We start from the raw sequence: 22,096 nt of genomic DNA, 5'->3' as shown, positions 1-22,096 counted from the left end.
TATCGAGGGCAAGGGTGGGGGTCTGAGTCCACAGCAGTGGTGTTTCAGGGGGTGGGTGAGGGGTCCACCAGGTGCAGGTACAGAAATAAGTGTTAAAAAATAAAAAACTTTTAAAAAATTAATTAATTAAATTAATTAAAACACCAGGGCGCCAGGAAGGTGTAGTCCATTAAGCATCTGACTCTTCGTTTCGGCTCAGGTTGTGATCTTTGGGTTGCTCCGAGCTGGGCATGGAGCCCACCTGAGATTCTCTCTCTCCCTCTGCCTCTGTCCCTCCCCGCTACCCTCTCACTCTCTCCTTCTGTAAAACCAATCAATAAATTTTTAAAAAAATAGTAAAACCAGCTAGAAGTCAGATGGCTTTTTATCATCACCCCATGCAATTTTCAATAATGCAGTGAGGACACATGGGTCCTTGCTTGGGTGAACCGGTCCTTTCCTCTCATGAGACTGAGGCTCCCCCAGCTTTATCAATGGGGCCTAATGCCAGAACAGCCAGGGTTCAACTCTGAGGAGGCTCAGCCGGGTCACTGAGAATGGCAGGACCAAAGGATAAGAAGAACCTGGGTTATTTTTATTTATTACTGTGGTAAAATACACCATTTTAAGCATACAGTTCAGTGGCAGTAAGTACATTCCAAATGTCGTACAACTCATTTCCAGAACCTTTTCATCACCCCAAATAAAAGCTCTGTACCCATTAGGCATGACTCCCTATTCTTCCTTCCCTCCAAGCCCCGGTCACCTCTGTTCTTCCTATCACTATGAATTTGCCTGCTCTAAGCACCTCATAGGGCAGAATCATATAAATAGTATTTGTGTTTCGTGTTTGTGCCTGTTTTTTCTTTTTCCTCACTTCACATGTTTTTAAGTTCATCTAACGTTGGAGCATGTATCAGAATTTTATTTCTTTTTAAGGTAGAATACTATTCAGTTGTTTATAAACTTAGGGTTTTTAATTTTTCTGAAGATTTTATTTATTTACCTGACAGAGAGAGAGAGACAGTGCGCACAAGCAGGGAGCAGCAGGCAGAGGGAGAAGCAGGCTCCTGGGCTGAGCAGGGAGCCTGGTGCAGGCCTCAATCCCAGGACCCTGAGATCGTGACCTGAGCCGAAATCAAGAGTTGGATGCTTAACCAACCTAGCCACCGAGGCACCCAAGAACCTGGGTTTTTAAGGACACCTCGGAGACACCATACCTTAGGGGACCTCTTGTTAAGTTAGAGACCCTTACCTTAATGGTGTAGGTCATGTGGCATTGGGTTTTCTGTTTCCTACAGCTGGCAGAATCCCAACTGACCCATTAGGCACAACTCAGGTTCTTCTGTGAGGTTCCAGGGTGGGCAGTGAGGCCCAGAGGGTCCTCCCCATGGACACCCTTCTATGTGTGGCAGAATGTTAGAGAACTTCCTTGTGTGTGCGTGTGTGTGTATGAATCTCATCTACACGGATGTGTACACACACACAAACACACAACTAAGGCCACACCTTGCCTTCTTGTCATCCTCGGTTTAGTTATTTGGTAATTCTTTCTAAGGCAGTTAATTTCAACATGCATCGTTATTCAGGACTTCACATTTTTCCTCATCACAAAAAATATATTTCACTACGGATTGAAGGAGGCGCTGTGCCTGGTACTCTAGGGACGAGTACAGACGAATGCCATTTTTTCAAAATACTTTCCCACGATCTTCCCTGGAGTTGGAAATAATCAAGGGTAGTCAAGGGCAATGAATAAAAACATTTATTTAAAAAACACCATCGAGGGCCCATTTCAGCAGCACATATATTAAAAAAACCACCCAGCGCCCATAGCTCCCGCTTTGGTAATAAGCAGAAAGGGTGGGTTAATGCTGTTTTACTGTATGAAATTGGAGACAGACCACCGCGGGGGGAAAAAGCACACCATTAAAACTGAGAAAGAAAAGTAAGTAGTAAGCGACTATGACAGAAAGGGACTTTAAGAAAATGTCCCTGCACGACGAAATCGATCTCTTCTTCAAGGAGTACTAGTGAAGGAGGAGGTTTAACTTACTTGCAGGATTACGGGAAAAGTTCCTCAGGGAACATTTGGTGATGGCTATGGAGAGGTGGATGGAGAAAGATGGGAACAGACCCCAGTGCCAGGAGGAGACACGCAGAAGTGAGGATAAGGAGAAAGAAAAATCAGGCAGACCGTCTTCGCTCAACTGTAAAGAATCTGAGGAGGCAAGTATTGTAATTCTCTTGGTACTATTAAAGTGTAACAGATAGCATCAGAAATCAATTATGCTGTAAACACATTAGCGTTTCCTTTCATTGGGAGCTGATCTCATGCCTCCTGAAACTTATTACACATCACACTACAAAATTATTATTATTATTATTATTTGCTTGTTCCCTTTTCTGGTTCCTACTTGTTCACATTCTGAGAGAGGACAAAGGCCCTTTAGAGCTCCATCAATTCAAGCCTTTCATTTCACAGATAAAGGAGGGGAAGGTCACATTCAGCCTTGGAGGCAGAGAGTAGACTGGAACCAGGTCTCCTGGTCCCCCAGTGGGCGCTTTCCTAGTTACCCGGTGTGACTCCCGCCCCATCCCATCTCCCATCCATACCTGATGGCTCTCCTTCAGCCACAGGTGGCGCAGGAGGGCAGGAGGGGAAGCAACAGGGCTTCGTGGGCCTGTGTGGTGTGCTGGGAGTGTGGGACACAGAAGAGGAGGCCACAGAATGCGTCTCCTGCTTCCATCCTGAGTCTAGGAATAACCTACAGCGTACATGCACGCGGTCAGGCTACTCTGATCACCGAGCTGAGGAACACTTCCTGGTGGGGCACTGGGAGTGAGAGGAATTTCTCAAGGCTGTCCTAAGAGAGACGAAGGAGAACTCAGTCAGGGACACAGAACTGTTCAGAAGCCCCACACATAAAGCCCTAGTTACGGATAACGTCACAAGAGCTTGAGGCTCCAGGGGACCTCACAACATGGCTCCCCGGCGTCCCTAACAACAACGCCAGCAAATGGGTGGCTAGTCAGGGCTAGGCACTGTCTCCAAATCCCCCAAGTCCAGCAGAAAGAACACAGTTGGCTGGATTCTTGTAAAACGCCCCACCGTTCTCACATCAGCTTTTTGTTTTGGCAAGTATCACTACTGAACGTTCTGAATGTTCTCAACGGGCTCTCTGTATTTCTGGGCGATGATACCAGTCACCCTGGCTGCGACGTTTCTGTCTGGGGCCTCCTCAGGAAGGGTGGTCAGATCTCCCGGGGACCTTCTCTCCTGCACATCCTTTGTGAACAAAATGAAAGCATCATTGTATCTGTACAACGTCTCCCACAGAAGTCTGTGTTCAAGGACAGATACCAGGGCTATGAACTAAGGCTATCCTTTGTGATATGCGTGGACCAGGAAAACCGTGAGAGGAATGTTCTCGAAGCTTGGACAGTCTCAAGTTTATCCAAGGCATCAAAGAGCACCTCCAAAGTCTATACAATGTCCTGCAGAAACGTCTCGTGCTTGAGCTCCTGTGTTTCTGTAAAATTCTGCCAACCTCTCACCAGAAATGTGCTTTCTCATGTAGAGATGAGGGGTCGGCTTTCCCAGACGAGAGCCAGCCGCGTGCTGGAGGCTCTGTCTCAGGCGAGGACCTGCCTGCGGAGGCTACTTCGGGTGTCCTTCCACAGAGACTGCTGGATCTGATACACGGACTCCTGAAAGATTCTCTCAACTTGGGTGGGGAAGCCACGGCTGTCCTCTTCCAGGGCGTTGATGGTCCGCAGAGCGAAGGGGGTCCTCTCGCGGGGCAGGGGGTTGTGGAGGGGCCGCATGGGGATGACCGAGTTGTACTTGTGCTGCCTGTTCACGGAGTTCATGAGCGACGTGTAGAACTGGAACTTGCACCAGGTGTCTCTTAGGAAGTTCTCGGTCAGCAGCAGGATGGTCCACGCGGACCCATTCACGGCGTCGTCCAAGTTCTGCAGCTGCTGCCGGCCGGAGGGCATCTCGGCAAAGATGATTCCGGGCTTGATGCCGAAGTCATTCTGCAGCAGGTTCTGGACCCTGAGGGCTTCATCTGTGTCGTCCTCCGCGTGCAGGATCACGAACTTGAGGAACACATCCTCCTCCTCCTCCTCCTCCACCTCCTCCTCCTCCTCTTCCCCCTCCAACATGTCTCCCTGGCCCTCAGCCCCCTCATGTTCCCCAGCAGGCACCGGGGCCGGGGTCATGGGGCTTGGCTCAGCCAGATCGTGCATGGGGTGGTCGTCCGGTTTCCTGGAAGCTGACTCCTGGAGTCCCTGACTCTTTTCCACCCCGGGGCTTTTCCCCAAGGAGAGAGAGAGAGGGCAGGGGTCTATTTTAGACTTCCCGACACCCATCATCAATATCCAAGGGAGAGGAGGACAGCTTCACTTCTTTCTCAACATTTCTTTTCATTCTACGAGGAGAAGAAATAACACAGCAGACGAATGTTGTAAATGTCATCCAAACGTTACAAACAGAAAAAAAATTTTTTTCTCACTCAACCTGAAAGCCTCCAAGAGACTGTAACATAGAGGTCCTAAGAAAAAAATGCGGATCGGATCTTGGGGAAAGATCACCCTCCATGAGTTTCACGAGGATGACTGCGGATGGTCAAGGGGGAGTGGAACAGGGAGTCAGTGTAATGCTAATAGGAGACATCTGGAAGTCTGACATGGAATTAGAAACCTCCAGAACAAAGTCAACTGCCTTGATATTTGAGGGAGACGAGTCGGTCCCATGCCAGTCTGTCCATATGGAGTTTAAATCCAACTTCTTCATTATCGAGTTATTGTGTAAACTAGAAACAGAAAAGTTGAGAGCAACAGAACACTCAAATAGTAAATAGACAACTCATTTTCATATCAAACACAATTACAAAACAGGACACAAATAAGATGACCAGCTGGCATCGTGACTAAGTCGGCACAAAGAGAAGATCTGAAACGTCAAACGAAATGACGTGCGGGGTTCACAGCCTTGGAGCTCTTCTCCCTGGCTGGGGTCAGGCACTGGTGTCGGGGCTGGTGAAGCAAAACCTTTTTCTAGCTAATCCTGGGAATGGTTCAGAAGACTGAGTATTTACCTCGGGAAAAATTCACTTCTGGGTTCGGGAGTGACTCTGGAAACAAAGGCTAGGGATCTCCTCCAGTGAAATCAACAAAGAATCATTAATGTCTATCCTCATTGCATTATTTTATTTCATTTATTTATTTATTTTTGTAACAGAGAAAGAGAGAGACAGAGCGCACACGTGAGGGAGAGGGAGAGACTACCAGGCAGGCTCCACACTGACCAGGGCTCGATCTCACAAACCCCCAATTATGACCTGAACTGGAATCAAGATTCTGATGCTTAACTGACTGAGTCACCCAGACGCCCCTCTTCCTATTACTTTTTAAAAATTTGGAAGTCAGAGTGGAAGAATTAGATCAGCTGCGAGAGAAAAGTGCTTCATGTGAACTAGTTTAAACAAATCTTCAGATAATGTTGGCAACGTTGTTAACAGAACCCCCAAACAGGCAGTTTCAAAAAGGATTCTTTTTTATCCAAAGATAGAAAATTCAGAACAGATAAATACGGGTTTCCTACTTCCAAAAAAGGGGGGGGGGCTTTATTCCAGAGCTTTTAAATTTATTGTTCCTGAACAAAGACTAGAGTTCAAGTCAAGAATTTAATTAGGCTTGGGATCATAATGGCATCGATAACACAAGCTTACGAGTACCAAAATAATTCAAGGTTAAAGAAAACCGCTCAGCAAAAATGGCGAAGAACTGTTACGGGAAGAAAAGATGAGGAAAAACAGAACATTTCCTTCTAACGTACCTAGGGAGAGAAAGGGTTTGCTGCTGCTCTGAACGGTGAGGCGACTGCTGGCTACCCCGATGAAAAGTATTATGTCTGTACTTGAGGTTCTACTCCACAGCCAAAGCTGTTACAGAAGCTGTTGTGACAGCTTCTGAGAGATACCTGAAGGCATAATTCTAAAATGCTAATACATACATCCCAAATGACAAAACTGACTGAATTTGGAGACTCTTCACTGGTTAGGATTCACTGCTGACTCTGTTGTGTGACGAAAAAAAGGTGTCACTCTACAAAGCTGCAGAGAGAAGCTTCTCCTGTATTAAAAAAGTAAAAAATTGTTGAGCGATATAAAGAATCATTGAATCGCTATATTGTACTAACACAACACTGTGTGTTAACTACGTCACAATTTCAAAAGAATTGTTAAAGCGTTCAGAAGCATTTACGGTGTGAGTTTAAATGATCTTCACTTATGCCCTGAGATTAGTTTGTTAAACCAACTTAACACCATGACCTTCCCCGCTAGCCACTGCAGGTAAGTACACTTGAAGTAAGACAACAGCTCTTCATAAAAAGTGTCCCAAACTACTGGGGTAAAATGATGTGTCAAGCCAGGCTCAACGAAATCTCTTGACATGAACAAAAATAAATAACAAAAGCAAAGAACTGCAACTTTAGGTCTCATTTTTCTTTCTTTTTTTCCTTAAAGATTTTACTTATTTATTTGACAGACAGAGATCACAAGCAGGCAGAGAGAGAGGGGCAAGCAGGCTCCCTGAGGAGCAGAGAGCCCGATTCGGGGCTCGATCCCACGACCCTGGGATCATGACCTGAGCCGAAGGCAGAGGCTTTAACCCACTGAGCCACCCAGGCGCCCCTAGGTCTCATTTTTCTTAAACACTGATCAAAAACAAAGCAAAAGCCTCCAGAAATCTTTGACAGTGCTGTTCCAGCCCCCTCCTGAGCCCTCCTACCCAGCCCAGAGAGAAGAGAGTGCGTGACAACATCTGGAAACTTCACTACCACCTTCCATGTGGAGGGGAAGAGCAAGGAGCCGGCCTAGGGGAAGACATGTGGAAAGCTGTGAGGTGGAGGGCAGCCTCTGCTGGCACCATGGTGGTTCCTAGATGGGCAAATGGTCCCCATCCTGGACTGTGGTGCTCAATGCTGGAAGGATGGGAGAGAACAGGATTGTGCTCCCACCAAGCCACTGACTCTCTCTACCAGAGGGCTTTCCCACAGTGTAAGGCAGGCATGGAGGGCTGATGGAAGGAGCCTGGGAAGCCTCTGGAAGGTCCCCTCCCCATCAGGGACAGGCAAATGTGGGTGAAAACATTTCTGTGAAATGGAAGGAGTGTGAAGGTGGCCGCTGAGGAGCGGCACACAAAATCACTAGTCACGGAATGAAGACATCTGTGTATATATGTATTTTCATTTACTTTTTAAGAAAAGGTAGTGGCTAAAATACCTAATGACTTTGAAAATGTTCACAGGGAAAAATCTCCTTTCCCCATCCCACCTGTTATCCTCACAGCCTCCTACCGGCGACCACTTCAATTAGTTCCTTCAATATCCTTCCACTGTTTCTTTATGAATATATATATTTTTCTTTTCTTTTCATAAAAAATATCACTGATATATATGTATGTATAAAAAACACACACACTGCAAAACAGGAGACAGAGATACACTGCTTTTCCCTTTAAGACTCACCTCAGGAGGACCTGGGTGGCTCAGTGGGTTAAGCCTCTACCTTTGGCTCAGGTCATGTCTCAGGGTCTTGGGATCAAGCCCTGCATCCGGCTCTCTGCTCAGCGGGGAGCCTGCCCCATCCCCACCTGCCTCTCTGCCTACTTGTGATCTCTCTCTGTCAAATAAATAAATAAAACCTTTAAAAAAAAAAAAAAAAAGACTAGAACCTCAGAGCTTTCCATGGCAGCAATGACTTTTTTTTTTTACAACACAATCTTGCAGCACGTGGTTGTACCATAATTGTCCCCTGTTCTCGGATATGTGAGCTGTTCCCAGTAAGCTACTAGGACGAACAACGCTGCAGAGAACAGCTTTGTATAAAAGTCATTCCATCGATGTGCAGCTTCATCTACAGAATAATTTCCCCAGATGGGATTTCCACATCAAAGGACAAATGCATTTGCAATAATGAGATATTAGGCCAAATTACTCTCTGAAAGACTGAAACTTGTGTGTGTGTGCGCGCTTTTAACTTGATAGAATGACATCCTTACCTCTACCCCTCGTCCCAGAAAAGATCTAAGACCGAAGCTACTGATCACCACTACAGACAACAGCCCCACTGAGCCAATGACATCCTCTCAGGGCAACGATCCCGTGGAAAAACTCAACCCAAGAGAGTGGAGCTCTTGAGCTGAAGTTCTCAAGGGAAGATCAGCAGGTCTTAGATAAGGAAGGAAGCAGAGTCCAGAATGTACCCACCTCATATCTAGCCCAAGAGGGTCCCAGTAGGATCCCCCACATTAAATAGGAGTAAGGTGAAAAGAAGACTGACAACTGTGCATTCTTGGCAGGTAGCCACACAGACTACAGGAAATGAAAACGAATAGTAAGAATAGCTTGCAAATGCCAAAAATACTCTATTTTCACGAAGACTGTGGAGGGCGCCAGGGGGGCTCAATTGGTTAAGCAGCCAGCTCAAGTCATGATCTCAAGGTGGTAGGATGGAGCCCCACCTTGGGCTCTGCACTCAGCAGAGATCCTCTCTCTCTGGGTGCCTGGGTGGCTCAGTTGGTTAAGCATCTGCCTTCAGCTCAGGTCATGGTCCCAGGTTCCTGGGATCGAGTCCTGCATCTGGCTCCCTGCTCAGTGGGGAACCTGCTCTCCCCTCTCCCACTCCCCCGCTTGTGTTCCCGCTCTCACCTTTTCTCTCTGTCAAATAAAAAAAAAAGAAGAAGAAGAAGAAGAAGATTCTCTTTCTCTCCTTGGGCTCATGTATGCACCTGCTCTCTCTCTCAATAACCTTCAAAAAAAAAAAAAAAAGGACTATGTGCTCTGGAATTTTTGTGCCTTAGTTTCACCACGTATAAAGCAGTGACAATTCCGGTGCCTTGAAGGTTTTTATGAAGATCAAAATGGCCGAGAACCATTCTCATACATGTTGGCAGCCGTTACGGTTATTAGAGACATAACAAGGGAGATAAGGAAAAATTTACACCAACAGTGTGTAGGCTCTAGGACGGGATGGCTCCAAGTGCTGTCTGGGGACAACGGCCAGTCTCTGGATGGTCTGGCGCCAGCCCGGGACAAAAAGCAGGAGACTGTGCCAGGGTATAAATCAACCAGGTAAGTGCTTTTCAGTTCAGCTGACATTCTTCTCAGAGCAAGACATTCTTTCTTTTCTTCCCCTCCCTCTTTCCCTTCTTTCCTTCCTTTTTTCTAAGATTTTATTTTTAAGTAATCTCCACACCCAACATGGGGTTTGAACTCATGACCCCGAGGTCAAGGGTTGCACGCTCATTCGACCAAGTCGGCCAGGCATCCCTGCAGGACATTTTTGTTGAAGGAAGTCACACAGTTTCCCTTTGGTGCATCCTTCTTGTATTATCACAGACAATCACTCTAAGGGATGCAGTCCTCAGACACCCTAAAGAGACTGTAACCAAAGAAACAGAAATAAAAGCGGGGAGAACAGAATCACATGGAGAGAGACTATAGATGAATCGAGGGTCCAACACCCTTAGGAAAGAACAGAGAAGGCAATGAACGGAATAAACATGATAAAGCCGTAACAGCAGAATATGGTGGAAAGGCTTGGAAAAAATCAGAGAATATAAAATGACAGTAAAGTCATTTAAAAAAAAAAAAAACAAAGCTATGGAGATTGGGAGGAAAAAAAAAAAGCAGAGTAAAAACCAATGCTTCGGGGCACCTGGGTGGCTCAGTGGGTTAAGCCTCTGCCTTCAGCTCAGCTCATGATCTCAGGGTCCTGGGATGGAGCCCCGCATTGGGCTCTCTGTTCACTGGGAAGCCTGCTTCCCCCTCTCTCTCTGCCTGCCTCTCTGCCTACTTGTGATCTCTGTCAAATAAAAAAAACCAATGCATCTGAAATAGAAAATCCGATGAACGTAACACAAAATTCCAAGATAGAACAGATTCGCCGCCCTCCATCAAATGCTCAGCCTCACTGATCACAACCAGACAGTGTGTGCCTTTTCTGATGCCATTCGCCAAGCAGCCAGCAAAACGTATGACGCAGTCTTGCCAAAAATGTTTAGCCTGACTCTGACCAAGTCTTTATACACAATTACCAGTTTACAAAAATGAGGAGGACATGAGAAACGTCCACCAAGAGGGGAAGGGAGAAACAAACTGTGTGATGTCCAGACCGTGGAAGGCCTTGCTTGGCGACACGAAGGAGAGATAAACGATAAACGCCCTGACGTGGGTAAGTCCCAAACTCATTATGGTGTATGAAGGAGGCCAGACCGGAAAAAAAAAAAAAAAAAAGATTTTGATTCCATTTATATCCAGATCCAGAAAATGCAAATCGATCTACAGGGACTGAGAGCATTCCTTCAGACCTGTCAGAAGGGAGCTTGATCACCCCTCTTCTGTGTAGTGTTTCCTCCTTGTCTACATGGCATCCTTTTTTTTTTTTTTTTAAAGATTTTGTTTATTTGACAAACAGGGACCACAAGCAGGGGGAGTGGGAGAGGGAGAAGCAGGCTTCCCGCTGAGAAGGGAGCCTGATGCTCAATCCCAGGACCCCGGGCCGAAGGCAGACGCTTAATGACTGAGCCACCCAGGTGCCCCTAAATAAAATTTTTTTGGTTTGTTTTTAAAGATGGCTGTTTGCTATAGAGAAAGAGCTAGTGGAGAGGGGCAGTTCAGCGATGCTGGAAAGACAAGGACTGCTGGAGGGATGGCTTGTATAGGGAAGCAGGGGGATCCGGTGGGCCAACAGAGGGGTCTGCCTTTGTTGAGGAGAAAAGTGACCATTTTCCCCAGTGAAAATGAGAGAGGGCGGAAGAAACAGACAGGTACAGGTACAGATGGGTACGGCGGGGGACACCAGTGTTCGTTCCCTTCTGACTGCTTCAACAGTCTCAGTAAAATAGGAAGCCAAACCACTTCCTAAGGACTGTCCCAAACCTCTACCTCGTTTTGGTTTTTTTTTTTTTTTTTTAATTAGCATGATGAAGCTATATAGCCCTTTAACCGCACAATTTATTTCTTTTTTTAAAAGATTTTATTTATTTATTTGACAGATAGAAATCACAAGTAGGCAGAGAGGCAGGCAGAGAGAGGGGAAGGGAAGCAGGCTCCCCGCTGAGCAGAGAGCCCCATGCGGGGCTCCATCCCAGACTATGAGATCATGACCTGAGGTGAAGGCAGAGGCTTTAACCCACTGAGCCACCCAGGCGCCCCATCATTTTGAAACATGAACAGTACAGGATGGAACCAGTTAAGGGGAAATGGCTGTGTCCCCAAGGCTATCATCCTTTCTGGGCCCCAGGGCCAGTAGGAACCCCAGCAGAGGACTTCCAGGCAGGAGGAGAGCTCCGGGCATCAGCCAGGGACGCCCCTCCCAGGACAGCCTCTCTTCCTCAGAAACCGCCCAAGGGTTCCTCGAGGGCACCTACTGCCATCAGATCTCTCGACCCTATCCCTGGCTAAACACAAACAGCATGGCGAACTTTCCTTTCATGCTCAGCTGACTTCTCTCACCTGGCCTTTGGTGAGGGTTAATTTTCTGCGCTGGGGCCCGGCTGTAGTTCAAACAGCAGTCCGGATGCCCCGGTGAAGGTATTTTTAGATGGGCTTACCAGGTAAAGAGGTGTCCTGGGAGTCAAGCCGATTACCCCCCGGACTGCGGGTGGTGACAACCTTCAGAGCAATACAGCTGGTCCCCAATTTATGATGGTTTCACTGACAATGTTTCGAATTCACCGCGCGCAGAAGTGATACACACTCAGTAGAAAGCATACTCGGATCTGAGAACCCTCCTCAAGAGTGCGCTGCCCCAGAGTGAGGAGTTCACATGTGCCTTTTTGAAACACTGTGACCACGTGGGAAGAGAGGCTCCCAACAGCAGTGAGTGAAAGAAGGAACCATAGTCATCTGACGATAAAATGCATGCACTCATACAATTCTGTCTGTCCGCGTATCTACCCCAGAAAAAGCTTACTGCGGAACTCACTGCCTCTGACACAAGGTATTTCAGACGAAGGCAGCCAGAGCTTGAACCCTCCAGCCAGCGAGAGCCGCCTTCTTTCCCATTTGAACAGCACCATCTGGTGGCGAAAGCACGTAACATCAGTGGCTCCTTGTTCAATTAGGAAGTCGTTAGCAGGAAGTGTGGTGGGAAACTTACTCTGCATCAAGACCTCTGGGTTTCAGGGATGTGAAGCCAGGCTAAGGCGACAGTCACCGCGCTGGTGCTCCATCCAGGACAGGGGGCACTGCAGAAGCGCTCAGGAGGGATCCCTGCAGCAGAGGAAACTTGCGTAAGGCCGAGAGAGGTGGCCGCTTTCGGGGCGGGAGGGGCAGCAACTGCAAAACCACTGGGGTGCCACAGAGTGAAGTGCTCTTGGGATTGGTCCCTGCTGGGTGCTTCTAAGGCTCAGGTATGTGGGGTTGGGAAGAGGGAAGGTACCAGTGAGATGTAAGGATGGAGCTAAACAGGATTAGTGAGTGAGGGGCCTGACATATTCTGTTGAGGACTCTTGTGGGTTGTTTTTTTTTTTTTTTTAAAGATTTTATTTATTTGAGAGAGAGAACATGAGCAGAGCAGAGGGGCAGGGGAAGATGGAGAAGCAGGCTCACGGCTAGTGCAGAGCCTGATGTGGGGCTCGATCCTAGGACACTGGGATCATTACCTGAGCGGAAGACAGACACTTAACCGACTGAGCCATCCAGGCACCCAAAGACTTTGAATGTGATCACACTGGCAGACAGAGTCCCTGGCAGGTGGTGAGCAAGAGAGACATGGTCTGACTTGTCCAGGATGGCCTCACATCACGCAGGGCAGGAGACCAGGCTGCGCTGTATGGAGCTCTGCTCTGGGAGAGCCTCCTGCTGAGAGGCTGTGGCAGGAACCCAGGGGAGGATGCAGAGCCCTGCACTGAGGAAGGGAGGGGGACACACAAAGGTTCACAGGGAGGCATTGGGGGCTCATAGTGCAAGAAGCCGATATGCCTCCCAAGCCAGTGCCCTGTGTAGCCTGGTGAATGGTGCTGCCATCCACTGATGGGAGCAGGGTGGGGATGCGTGCGTGACCCACTCCTCTAGTCTGGGACACAGGGAGCTTGCCCTATGACCTAGAGGGGGAGCTGTCCAGGAGGTGTTCACACTTGTAGGTCCAGGGCTCCGGAGATGAAATCCTGAGCACCTGGGAATATGCAGAAGGAGAAGAGCAGAGAGCTGAAGACAGAGCTGATGCCAAAGGGGCGTCTGGACCAGGAGGAGCCAGGTGGGAGGGGGAGGAGTGGCAACAGTGTGGCAGGGAAATCAGACCTACGGTGGGACTGGGAGCCAAAGGAAGAGAAGGCTTCCAACAAGGGTCAGCACCCACAGTACTTAGCACCTGGAGGCCCCCGCGAGCAGTAACAGGGGAATGGCAAACTCACAGAAGGAGCCGCGTTGTGCTCGGGAGTCTACAGTGGGTGGGGCATGGGGAAGGGGAAAAAGCCTTGCTAAGACAGCGAGAAAGGCCAGCAGCTACAAGGCAATGCAGGGTCAGGAGACGTCGTTAGGAGAAGAGTAACTGGGAATGCTCAGAAATGGAGAGGATTTGCTCGTAGAGAGAGGATGACAGATATGGGTGTGCCCTGGTCACTGGGCAGCTCGGTCTCTCCTACTCTCCCTCGGGCCACCCCACTCCTGAGTGTTTTGGGTCCCGGGATAACACCTGTGATGATGTTATGACCTATGGGACTTCCAGGGAGAAAGCGAGTGCCCCTTGTTTCTAGGAGGGGTAGCTGAGTTATACTGCGAGACAGCATCCTGTTGCTGCTGGTGCTTTCTGGAAGCACGAGTATGCGAAGATGGGGGAGAGTCTGGAGGTGAAGCCGCCAGTGGGGTGTTCTGCAGCAGAGCCTGCAGATTGGCTCATCCAAAACGGACTCTGACTTCCTGGCTGCAGATCGCCGGTACCTCCTGTGCCACCAGCGCTAAAAGCTGAATTTCCCAGGCTTCCCCCAAAAGGAAGATCCCAGGTATAACATCAGTTCTGCCAATCAGAGGCACTTACATGTCTGAGTTAACCACGGGCAGAGAGAGGCAGAGCCCAAGGCAGCGGCGCTGCTGGTTAAGGCTCCCAAGCCAGCAGCTTGCTGATCTGGCAGGAGCGCCCGTGGCAGAAGCCCAGCTCTGCTAGACCGAGTCTGCTAAGTGCTGCTCTGAGGTCTTCCTAGAAACCCAACCTGGAGTCTAGTTCTTCAACTCCCCCCATGATATTCTAAGTCCCATAATATCCTCAAATGCATACCCTTCTCCTTCAACTACCTGCAGTAGATTCTGTTCTATACAACCCAGCCGTGATGGACAGAGCATCCAAATTCACGACAAGGCATGACGGCAGAGGTCAGCAGCCAAACGCGGCCCGCCACCCGTTGTTGCAAATAAAGTTTTATTGAGAGAAAGCCATGCACATTCACTGATGTATTGTCTATGGCTTTTTTTTTTTTTTTAAGATTTTATTTATTTGTCAGAGAGCAAGCGAGCGAGCACACGAGCAGGGGGAGCAGCAGGCAGAGGGAGAACCAGACTCTCTGCTGAGCAGAGAGCCCGATGTGGGACTGGATCCCAGGTTCCTGGCATCATGACCTGAAATAAAGGCAGATGCTTAACCGACTGAGCCACCCATGTGTCCTTCTATGGCTGTTTTTGTAAATAAAGTTTTATTGGAAGAAAACAATGCACATTCACTCATGTGCTGTCTATGGCTAATTTCACACTAGAAAGGCAGAGCCAAGTAGTTCCAGGGGAAACCATATGGCCCATAAGAGCCCACGATATTTACTCTTTGGCTCTTTCCAGAAAGTTTGCTGAACTACAGCAATTCCCAGAACTACATACAGGATGGGACAGCTGAGCTCCATGAGGCTGCCAGGATGCCAAAGAAAAGACCTATGCCAGCCAGAGGAGGAACACGTGGACTTTTCTTTGACTTCTCTACACTGGAAATCTTTTTAAGTCCCACTCGGGTATTCAATAACTTCAAGAATACAATAAGTAGAATCAGAAGCCACTCGATCTTATACTGTAATAACATTATTGATGACTGGCCGTCATGTATTCATTTTCTTCTTTTGGGGGTTGCGCAGAATCTGTAAGGATGGCAAAAGCCGACGTCGGTAAAAGGGTTAACTGTCATGTATTCCCCATTGATATTTATTTATGGTCAAAGGGAACCAGTGCCTGCATTTTTCATTTTAGGTACCAGGCTTGTAAGAGAAAGGTGTTATAGGAGCCTAGCCCCCTAGTACTGTGGTGTCATGCACTGATCACAACTACAGTTAATGACGTGTACGTGTATCTGCTTAGTTTCTCATTTTTTCCCCCTAGAATGTAAACCCTACACAACGCCCAGATCTGTCCTGTTCTCCGCTGTAACTCCAGGGTCTAGGGCACAGCCAGCATTCAAGAACACCCTCCGAAAGGAGACAGCATTCCAGATATAAGATTAATGCAGCCTTCTAGGTTTCAAGGGAGAGCTAAACACAGACCGCTTTACCATCATCTTCACTATCACATAAATTACTAACTCAAGCAGAAGAGGAACTAGCTAGCCCATCCAAACGTACCTTGTTTTAAATGAGCCATGATGTTGCATTTAAAAAAAAATGATGTGAATATAAATAAGGTACATTCAAGATACTTCCGCTTCCACTCGTATGGAATTTGGATGCTCTCCCATGCATTCACCTCTGAGCTGTTCCCAAAGTCCCATCCATCTATTCCACCTCCAAAATACATCTCAAGTCTTCCCACGGTCCTTCTGCACCCCGCTTTGGCTCTGGATCAACACATTTCCACGATCCTGCTTCCCTCTTGGTCTGGTACACGCTCTTCCAGCGAGCCTGCTCCTTTGCCTGCCTGGCTGCCACAATGATCTTCACGAAAAACACCCGTCAATGACATTACTCCCCTTTACAATTCTGCAAGGGCTTCCTACTGCTCTTAGACTTAAAAACAATTTTTTAAAATTATGCAAGTGTCAGATGTACAGAATTATAATTCAATATCTATATGCACTACAAAGTGACCAGCACCTGAAAGCCTAGTTATCTCCCACAGAATTTCTTAAGAAGGCAAACGGCAAGACACTGCTTGATCAGGCTCCTTCCTCCAGCCTCCTCTCATGTCTCTCTCCCCATGTTCCCCCAGTTCCCTACACATGGTCTCTTTTTTCAATTCCTCAGGTTAGCTCAGCTTTGTCCTCTCACAGGATCTCTGGGAACGTGTCATTGCAATTCTGAGGTCTGAGGCAGAGGACTATATTTTCTTATTATTAGAATATGTGGACACAGTATCAGAGGCTAGTGGAAGTTCTACTGGAGGTAAACAATCAAAATGTCCAAATACTGGTGAAAGACAAGCATAATTAGAAAAAAGTCAGGGCTCTCCCTCCCACAGCCCCTCCCCTTGCTTGTGCGCGCTCTCTCTAAATAAATAAAATCTTTTAAAAACAAAGTTTGCTGGAAATAATTTTAAGGACCTGAGAAAATGTTTCTATAAGTGAACAAAAGTAGCCTATACAGTCTGATCTCATCTATAGTATGATATCAGCTTTGTGAGACATGCTGTAGAGAAAACAGATGGGAAAAAAGTACACCAAAAAGATATCATTGGTTATCTGTGTGCGGTAGATGTGTGAATATACATATATCTATATGCATCTCTCTATATAGCTTCTTTTTCTACAATGATAATGCAAACAGTGGGGGGGGAGGTTTTTTAGTAAGTTAAAAAAAAATGGGGGCACCTGGGTGGCTCAGTGGGTTAAGCCTCTGCCTTCGGCTCAAGTCATAATCTCAGGGTCCTGGGATTGAGCATCCACATCAGGCTCTCTGCTCAGCAGGGAGCCTGCTTCCCCCTCTCTCTCTGCCTGCCTCTCTGCCTACCTATGATCTGTGTGTCAAATAAATAAATAAAATCTTCAAAAAAAAATGGTTTTCAAGGTTTTTGTACTTTTAAATAGAAGTCATATGAACTTGATGTCCAGATATATTGCTTATGGGCCATATCTGCACATTCCAGATGGCTTTAGCCCATCTCCATGATTAACTGTCTGCTCTCCTGTTCTGTTTTTTTAAAGATTTTATGAGCAGAAAGCCTAATGCGGGGTACGATCCCAGGACCCTGAGATCATGACCTGAGCCGAAGGCAGAGGCTTAACCCACTGAGCCACCCAGGCACCCCTGCTCTCCGTTTTTTGAATGTGTATACAAACTTCCCCAGAGTCCAGGATTGCTAATTCTAAATCAAAACAGGGCCCCTCCAATTTCTACTTTATGGTAAAGCACGAGAAGGCAGAATATGTACCTCCCTCGTTCTGAAAACAGGTCCTTAGAGCAAGTCAATGTGTCATCACTTATAAAACAACAGAAACTGACGCAGAAACTTTTGTTTCTGCAAAAGGTATAAAAACAAAAATACATGCATGGATCTTCGAGGGCACCTGCTTTTTAGCTGTGTGGCCTCCTTTCTCCGCTGCTGGGAAGCTCCAGGTTAAGGAGTGCTCAACACAGCAGCTTATGACAGATGTTCTGATTTTAACGTCACTCCTGGCTTCGCCTTAACTGACCTGTTCTTATCTTCAGTTTGTTCCGTACTCCGAATGCCCTCATTGGAAATGTTTATTTAATCCTCCATTTTACATATTTATTCAAGCACCTGAAATCCCAATTCTGAAATGAGAGCTTTTGTGTCTTCTCTTTTAAAAGGGAAAAGGGACAGCTGGGTGGCTCAGGTCAAAAGCCTGCCCTGGGCTGAGGTCATGATCCCAGGGTCCTGGAATCGGATTGAGCCCCACCCACACCGGGCTCCCTGCTCAGTGGGGAATCTGTTTCCCACTCTCCCTCTGCTGCTCCCCACTGCTTGTGTTCCCTCTCTCGCTGTGTCTCTGTCAAATAAATAAAATCTTTTTTAAAATATTTTAAAATAAATAAATAAATGAAGGGAAAGTAGGTACACATGCTACTGATGTCACCACAGAACTAGCTCCTCGGGAGGAAAGTGATAAAGAAGCATTAAACATTAAACAGTCTTTTATCCCCCAAAAGCCTTTCCTAATAATAAAAATATTGTTTTTCACTTCTATCCCCACATACCTTAAAAAGAGACCTGAATTTCACTACAAATTCTTGATATTCTGATACTGACTTAGTCACCACACAACTCAGAAACATGTATAATATTCCCCGAACAAGTGCCTTCGTTTTCTTCTTCCCATTGAATCTACCTATTCCTGGGACACCTGGGTGGTTCAGTCTGCTAAGCGTCTGCCTTTGGCTCAGGTCATGATCCTGGGGTCCTGGGATCAAGTCCCGCATCAGGCTCTCTGCTCAGCAGGGAGCCTGCTTCCCCCTCCCCCTGCCTCTCTGCCTACTTGTATCTCTCTCTGTCAAAGAAATAAATAAAATCTTAAACAAACAAACAAAAAAACTACTTATTCCTGGTGCCATTCAAAAACTCCAAATGAGCAACTATCATTTCTTAATGAGATGAAGGAATTGAAAAAAAAAATTACTGCACATTCCTTTCAGCAAAGTGAACATTTTTCTTTCATTTTCTATATTTAAAGGAAAATCTTCTCCAAATCAGGAAGCACATTTTACAAAAATGCTGACTATAACAACAAACTGTACATCTTATCAAAATGAGGCTCAAGACAAACATAGTTGTGCATTTTTAATATTAGAGAACCCTAGACGCCAACAAGGGCTTAAAGGGGCCCACGCTTCGTGGAACACTAGAGAATAAAAATCAGTATCTAAGAACAACCGGCACCAAAGGTCAGGAGCAAAGGGCTGTTAAAATAGCCAAAAAGGCAGTAATCCCAGATAGCATTTCAACAGGGAAGCGAGGTGAGTGAAGGTCGGCAGCCTGTAAGGGTGCAGCCCAAGCCCACTGCAGGCAAAAAGAACAGCAGTGAGGTCAAGGTCACTAGCAGAGTAAGCAAGGACCAAGGGGAGAGCCGAGATCAGAAAAGTTTTTGGAAGTTCGATCACACAGGGCTTTGAAGCCATCGCAAGAGTCCAGTTTTCATTATTTTGATCAGAAGGTACCAGAAAGTTTCGAAGGGAAGTGAAAGTTCTGATGATATTTTTTAAAAAAATCACTGCTGTCTGGGGCTTCTGGGTGGCTCAGTGGGTTAGGCCTCTGCCTTCGGCTCAGGTCATGATCTCAGAGTCCTGGGATCGAGCCCCGCATTGGGCTCTCTGCTCAGCAGGGAGCCTGCTTCCCCCTCTCTCTCTGCCTGCCTCTCTGCCGACTTGTGATCTCTCTCTCTCTCTGTCAAATAATAAATAAAATCTTAAAAAAAATAATTACTGCTGTTTGGACAGAGACCATAGAGGAAGGAGAGCAGAAGCAGGAAGACCAAATCAGAGACTTAACAGTCATCTAGGTAAGAGGTTACTGTGGTTTTTGTTGGAGAGGGACTGAGATGTGGTCAGATTGGAGATATTTCTTCAAGGCAGAGCTAGCAGAATTGGCTGGCTGCTTGGATGTTGGATCTGAGCTAAGAAGACCGCAGGAACCTGGAGTGTGGTAAGGAAGGTCAATGAGGGAGAAACAAAAGGGCGGACTGGGTGGGTGTGGTACCCCCCAGATTCTGTCTGGACATCCTAAACTCGAATGCCCATCAGACTTCTAAGCAGAGCTGTTAAGGAAACAGCTAGAAATATGCATCTGGAACTCGGGACAGAAGGAAAGCGAAACACTGGGAGGCACCAGCTTATTATGGATGTTATTTACAGTCCTGAGAGAGGACTGGGGATGGAAACTGCTTTGGGACAAAGTATGGCTAGAAAGAGACTATGTCCAAGCACCGGGCGCTGCGGCTCGCCCGCTAACATTCAGCCGCTGGGAAAAGAAACAGAAACCTAGAGACGCAGGAGGAGGCGCCGGGGAGAAGGAAGGAAATGCGGGACAATGTGGCGACCTGGAAGCCAACTGAAGAAAAAACATGGAAGACGAGGGAGCAACCAACCGCGTGGTGTAGGAAGGTGAACACCTGCACAGACCCCAGACTTCACAAGGGCGCCCGGGGTGGTGGAGGCAGCCTGCGAAGAGAGGGCGCAGGAGGAAACGGGAGTGGAACCTGACGCTGGGGAGCAAGGCTTCCATTCAGAGTGCTGCTTTTTGTTTTGTTCTTAAATAAAGGGACAGCTGGGACCTCGCAGAGGACGTCTGGGCGAGGGGGTGTTAAAGGACGAAGAGGTTTAGGAGCAGGTCCTTGTTAAATAAATAAAAGCATCAAGAGGAGCAAATGATCACAGACCAGGTGCCCGTGACTCCGCCACCTAAGCGTGACTTCAGGTTCTGCACAGCGGACGCGCGAGCGAGGCGGTCCGGTATCAGTGAGACAGAAAGGCAGTCACTCGGCTCCGTGTCCGGCCAACACGCTCTTCCGAGCGTTCAAGGGCCTCCTCTCCTGCCCTGACAGAGTCCTTTCCCCTCTTCCGTTCACGGCCTGACAACGGGCTCACAGCTGCCGGTCCGAAGTGCTCTTATCCAAACCCGCTTCTGGCCAAGATGCCGGCCAAACACGAAAACCCAAACCGAAAGTGTCGCATGGGTTCCGCGGGTCCGGCTGGGGCTGGCGCAGGACGTCTTGGCCGCCTGCTTCTGTTCTGAGGTTTTTTTCCCCAGAAATAGCTGGTCAGAAGGAAACTGTGAAGCAAAGCAGAGGGCTGCGCGGACTCTCACAGCAGAAGGAGGAAAGCGCCCGCCGGCCCCAAGCCCCGCTGCCCCGCCGCCGCTCCCGCCCCGGCGCCCGCTACTCGCCTGCACCGTGGCGGCCACCACCGCGCCCCGCGACTCCCTAGTCTTCCTCTCCCCACGCGCCGCCGGGACTGAGGGCGCGCGGCCCCGCGCGCAGGCCCCGCCCCTCGCGTGCCCACGCCCACCCCTTCCGCGCGCCGCCTGGAGGGAGGGGTTCCCCGATCCAGCGCGCAGGCCCTGCCCCTCGCGTGTCCATGCCCACCGCCCGCGCGTCGCCGGTTGGGCGGGGTGCCCGTGTCAGCCTGGCGCGTCCTTGCGGGTCGGCGCCAGGACGCGAGCCCGCAGAGCGTGGCCCAGCGGCAACCTGGCCCAAGAACCCTCCTGGGTCTCTGCGTGGAGGGACGAGAGGGCCGGAAGTGGTGGAGCAACGGCAGCTGCGTGGGGGGCACTGTCCGCGAGGCCAAGGGCACGCTCCATGCGCTGTTGCTGTTGCTTTTTAATGTCCCGGGGCGTCCTGGCTCGGAGGCAGTGTGTGCGGTCGATGCCAGTGTGTCTGCTCCATACAGATCTGGTGTTGGGATGAGGGCTGCAGCCGCTGCCTTCGCGCAACCCGGACAGGACTCCCTAAACTCTGAAGGAAAGAATCCCCAGGCTTACCCAAACCCTGTACCCTTCCCGAGGTCCTGCCGCTCTCCCGGTCCTCAAGGCTGCCCCCCTGGCTTCTCCTTTCCCTTTGGGGCCCTTTCACTGACTAGTGCTGTCATCTTCCACATCCCTGGGCAGGGATGCGCGGCGCATCAACCTTTGGGGAAAAGCCAGTTTCCTCTCTAGGGTTTCTTCCGCCCAAACGAAACAGAATGGAATTCCGCTGAATATGAACGGAGATCAAAAATGCAATCAAAAATCATAAAAAGCTTTATAAAGCCAAGTATCTAATTCTACCCTATCTCAAGACCCCAATCCTACTCGTACCCTATCAACCCAGTTCACCAATCCTCTCTACCTCCATTTTTTAATACTGAGGAAATCCCCACTTCCTGCCAAAATTTCCTCTGCTTGTACTTCACCTGACAACCCTTCAAATCAGTGCTTTTCAGTTTTTTCACTGAAATATCACTAATGACAAGTTTGAGAAACATTTATTTTCCCATTCACCACCACGTGGCATGCATAAATCAACCCTGAGTCACCAGTGTCAAGGGCAAATTTACTTGAAGTGTTCCATTTTATATTTTAAATTGACCCAAATTTGCATTGTTCTTCGTAAATATTCATGTGATTATACTAAGAAAATGTGTTAAATTGGCTATGATTTTAATTGGTTTTCTCCTCAAATTATCAAGTATACATTTCAAGAAAATG

The 22,096-nt window shown here is 48.1% G+C and overlaps 1 protein-coding gene and 1 pseudogene across 2 annotated transcripts; one reads left to right on the top strand and one right to left on the bottom strand.

Moving 5' to 3' along the window:
- Nucleotides 1-853: 853 nt before the first annotated feature.
- On the bottom strand, nt 854-20,863 carry TICAM2 (TIR domain containing adaptor molecule 2). 2 transcript variants are annotated; one of them, XM_047731325.1, is made up of 3 exons: nt 15,589-15,612; nt 12,156-12,268; nt 854-4,415 (listed from the first exon to the last, which is right to left on the bottom strand). In XM_047731325.1, exon 3 carries the CDS (start codon nt 4,357-4,359, stop codon nt 3,616-3,618), a length of 744 nt encoding a protein of 247 aa, XP_047587281.1. In that variant the 5' UTR covers nt 4,360-4,415; nt 12,156-12,268; nt 15,589-15,612; the 3' UTR covers nt 854-3,615. The 2 variants fall into 2 exon arrangements, with proteins under 2 accessions (XP_047587281.1, XP_047587282.1); XM_047731326.1 differs by lacking the exons at nt 12,156-12,268; nt 15,589-15,612 and adding an exon at nt 20,798-20,863.
- LOC125101223 (synapsin-1-like) lies at nt 20,177-21,234 on the top strand (annotated as a pseudogene).
- The last annotated feature ends 862 nt before the right edge of the window (nt 21,235-22,096 follow it).

Source organism: Lutra lutra, chromosome 5, assembly GCF_902655055.1.
Source record: "Lutra lutra chromosome 5, mLutLut1.2, whole genome shotgun sequence".
In the NCBI taxonomy this organism is placed as follows: domain Eukaryota; kingdom Metazoa; phylum Chordata; class Mammalia; order Carnivora; family Mustelidae; genus Lutra; species Lutra lutra.
Note: the sequence above shows the minus strand (reverse complement) of the source record. Positions and strands in the feature narration are given on the sequence as shown.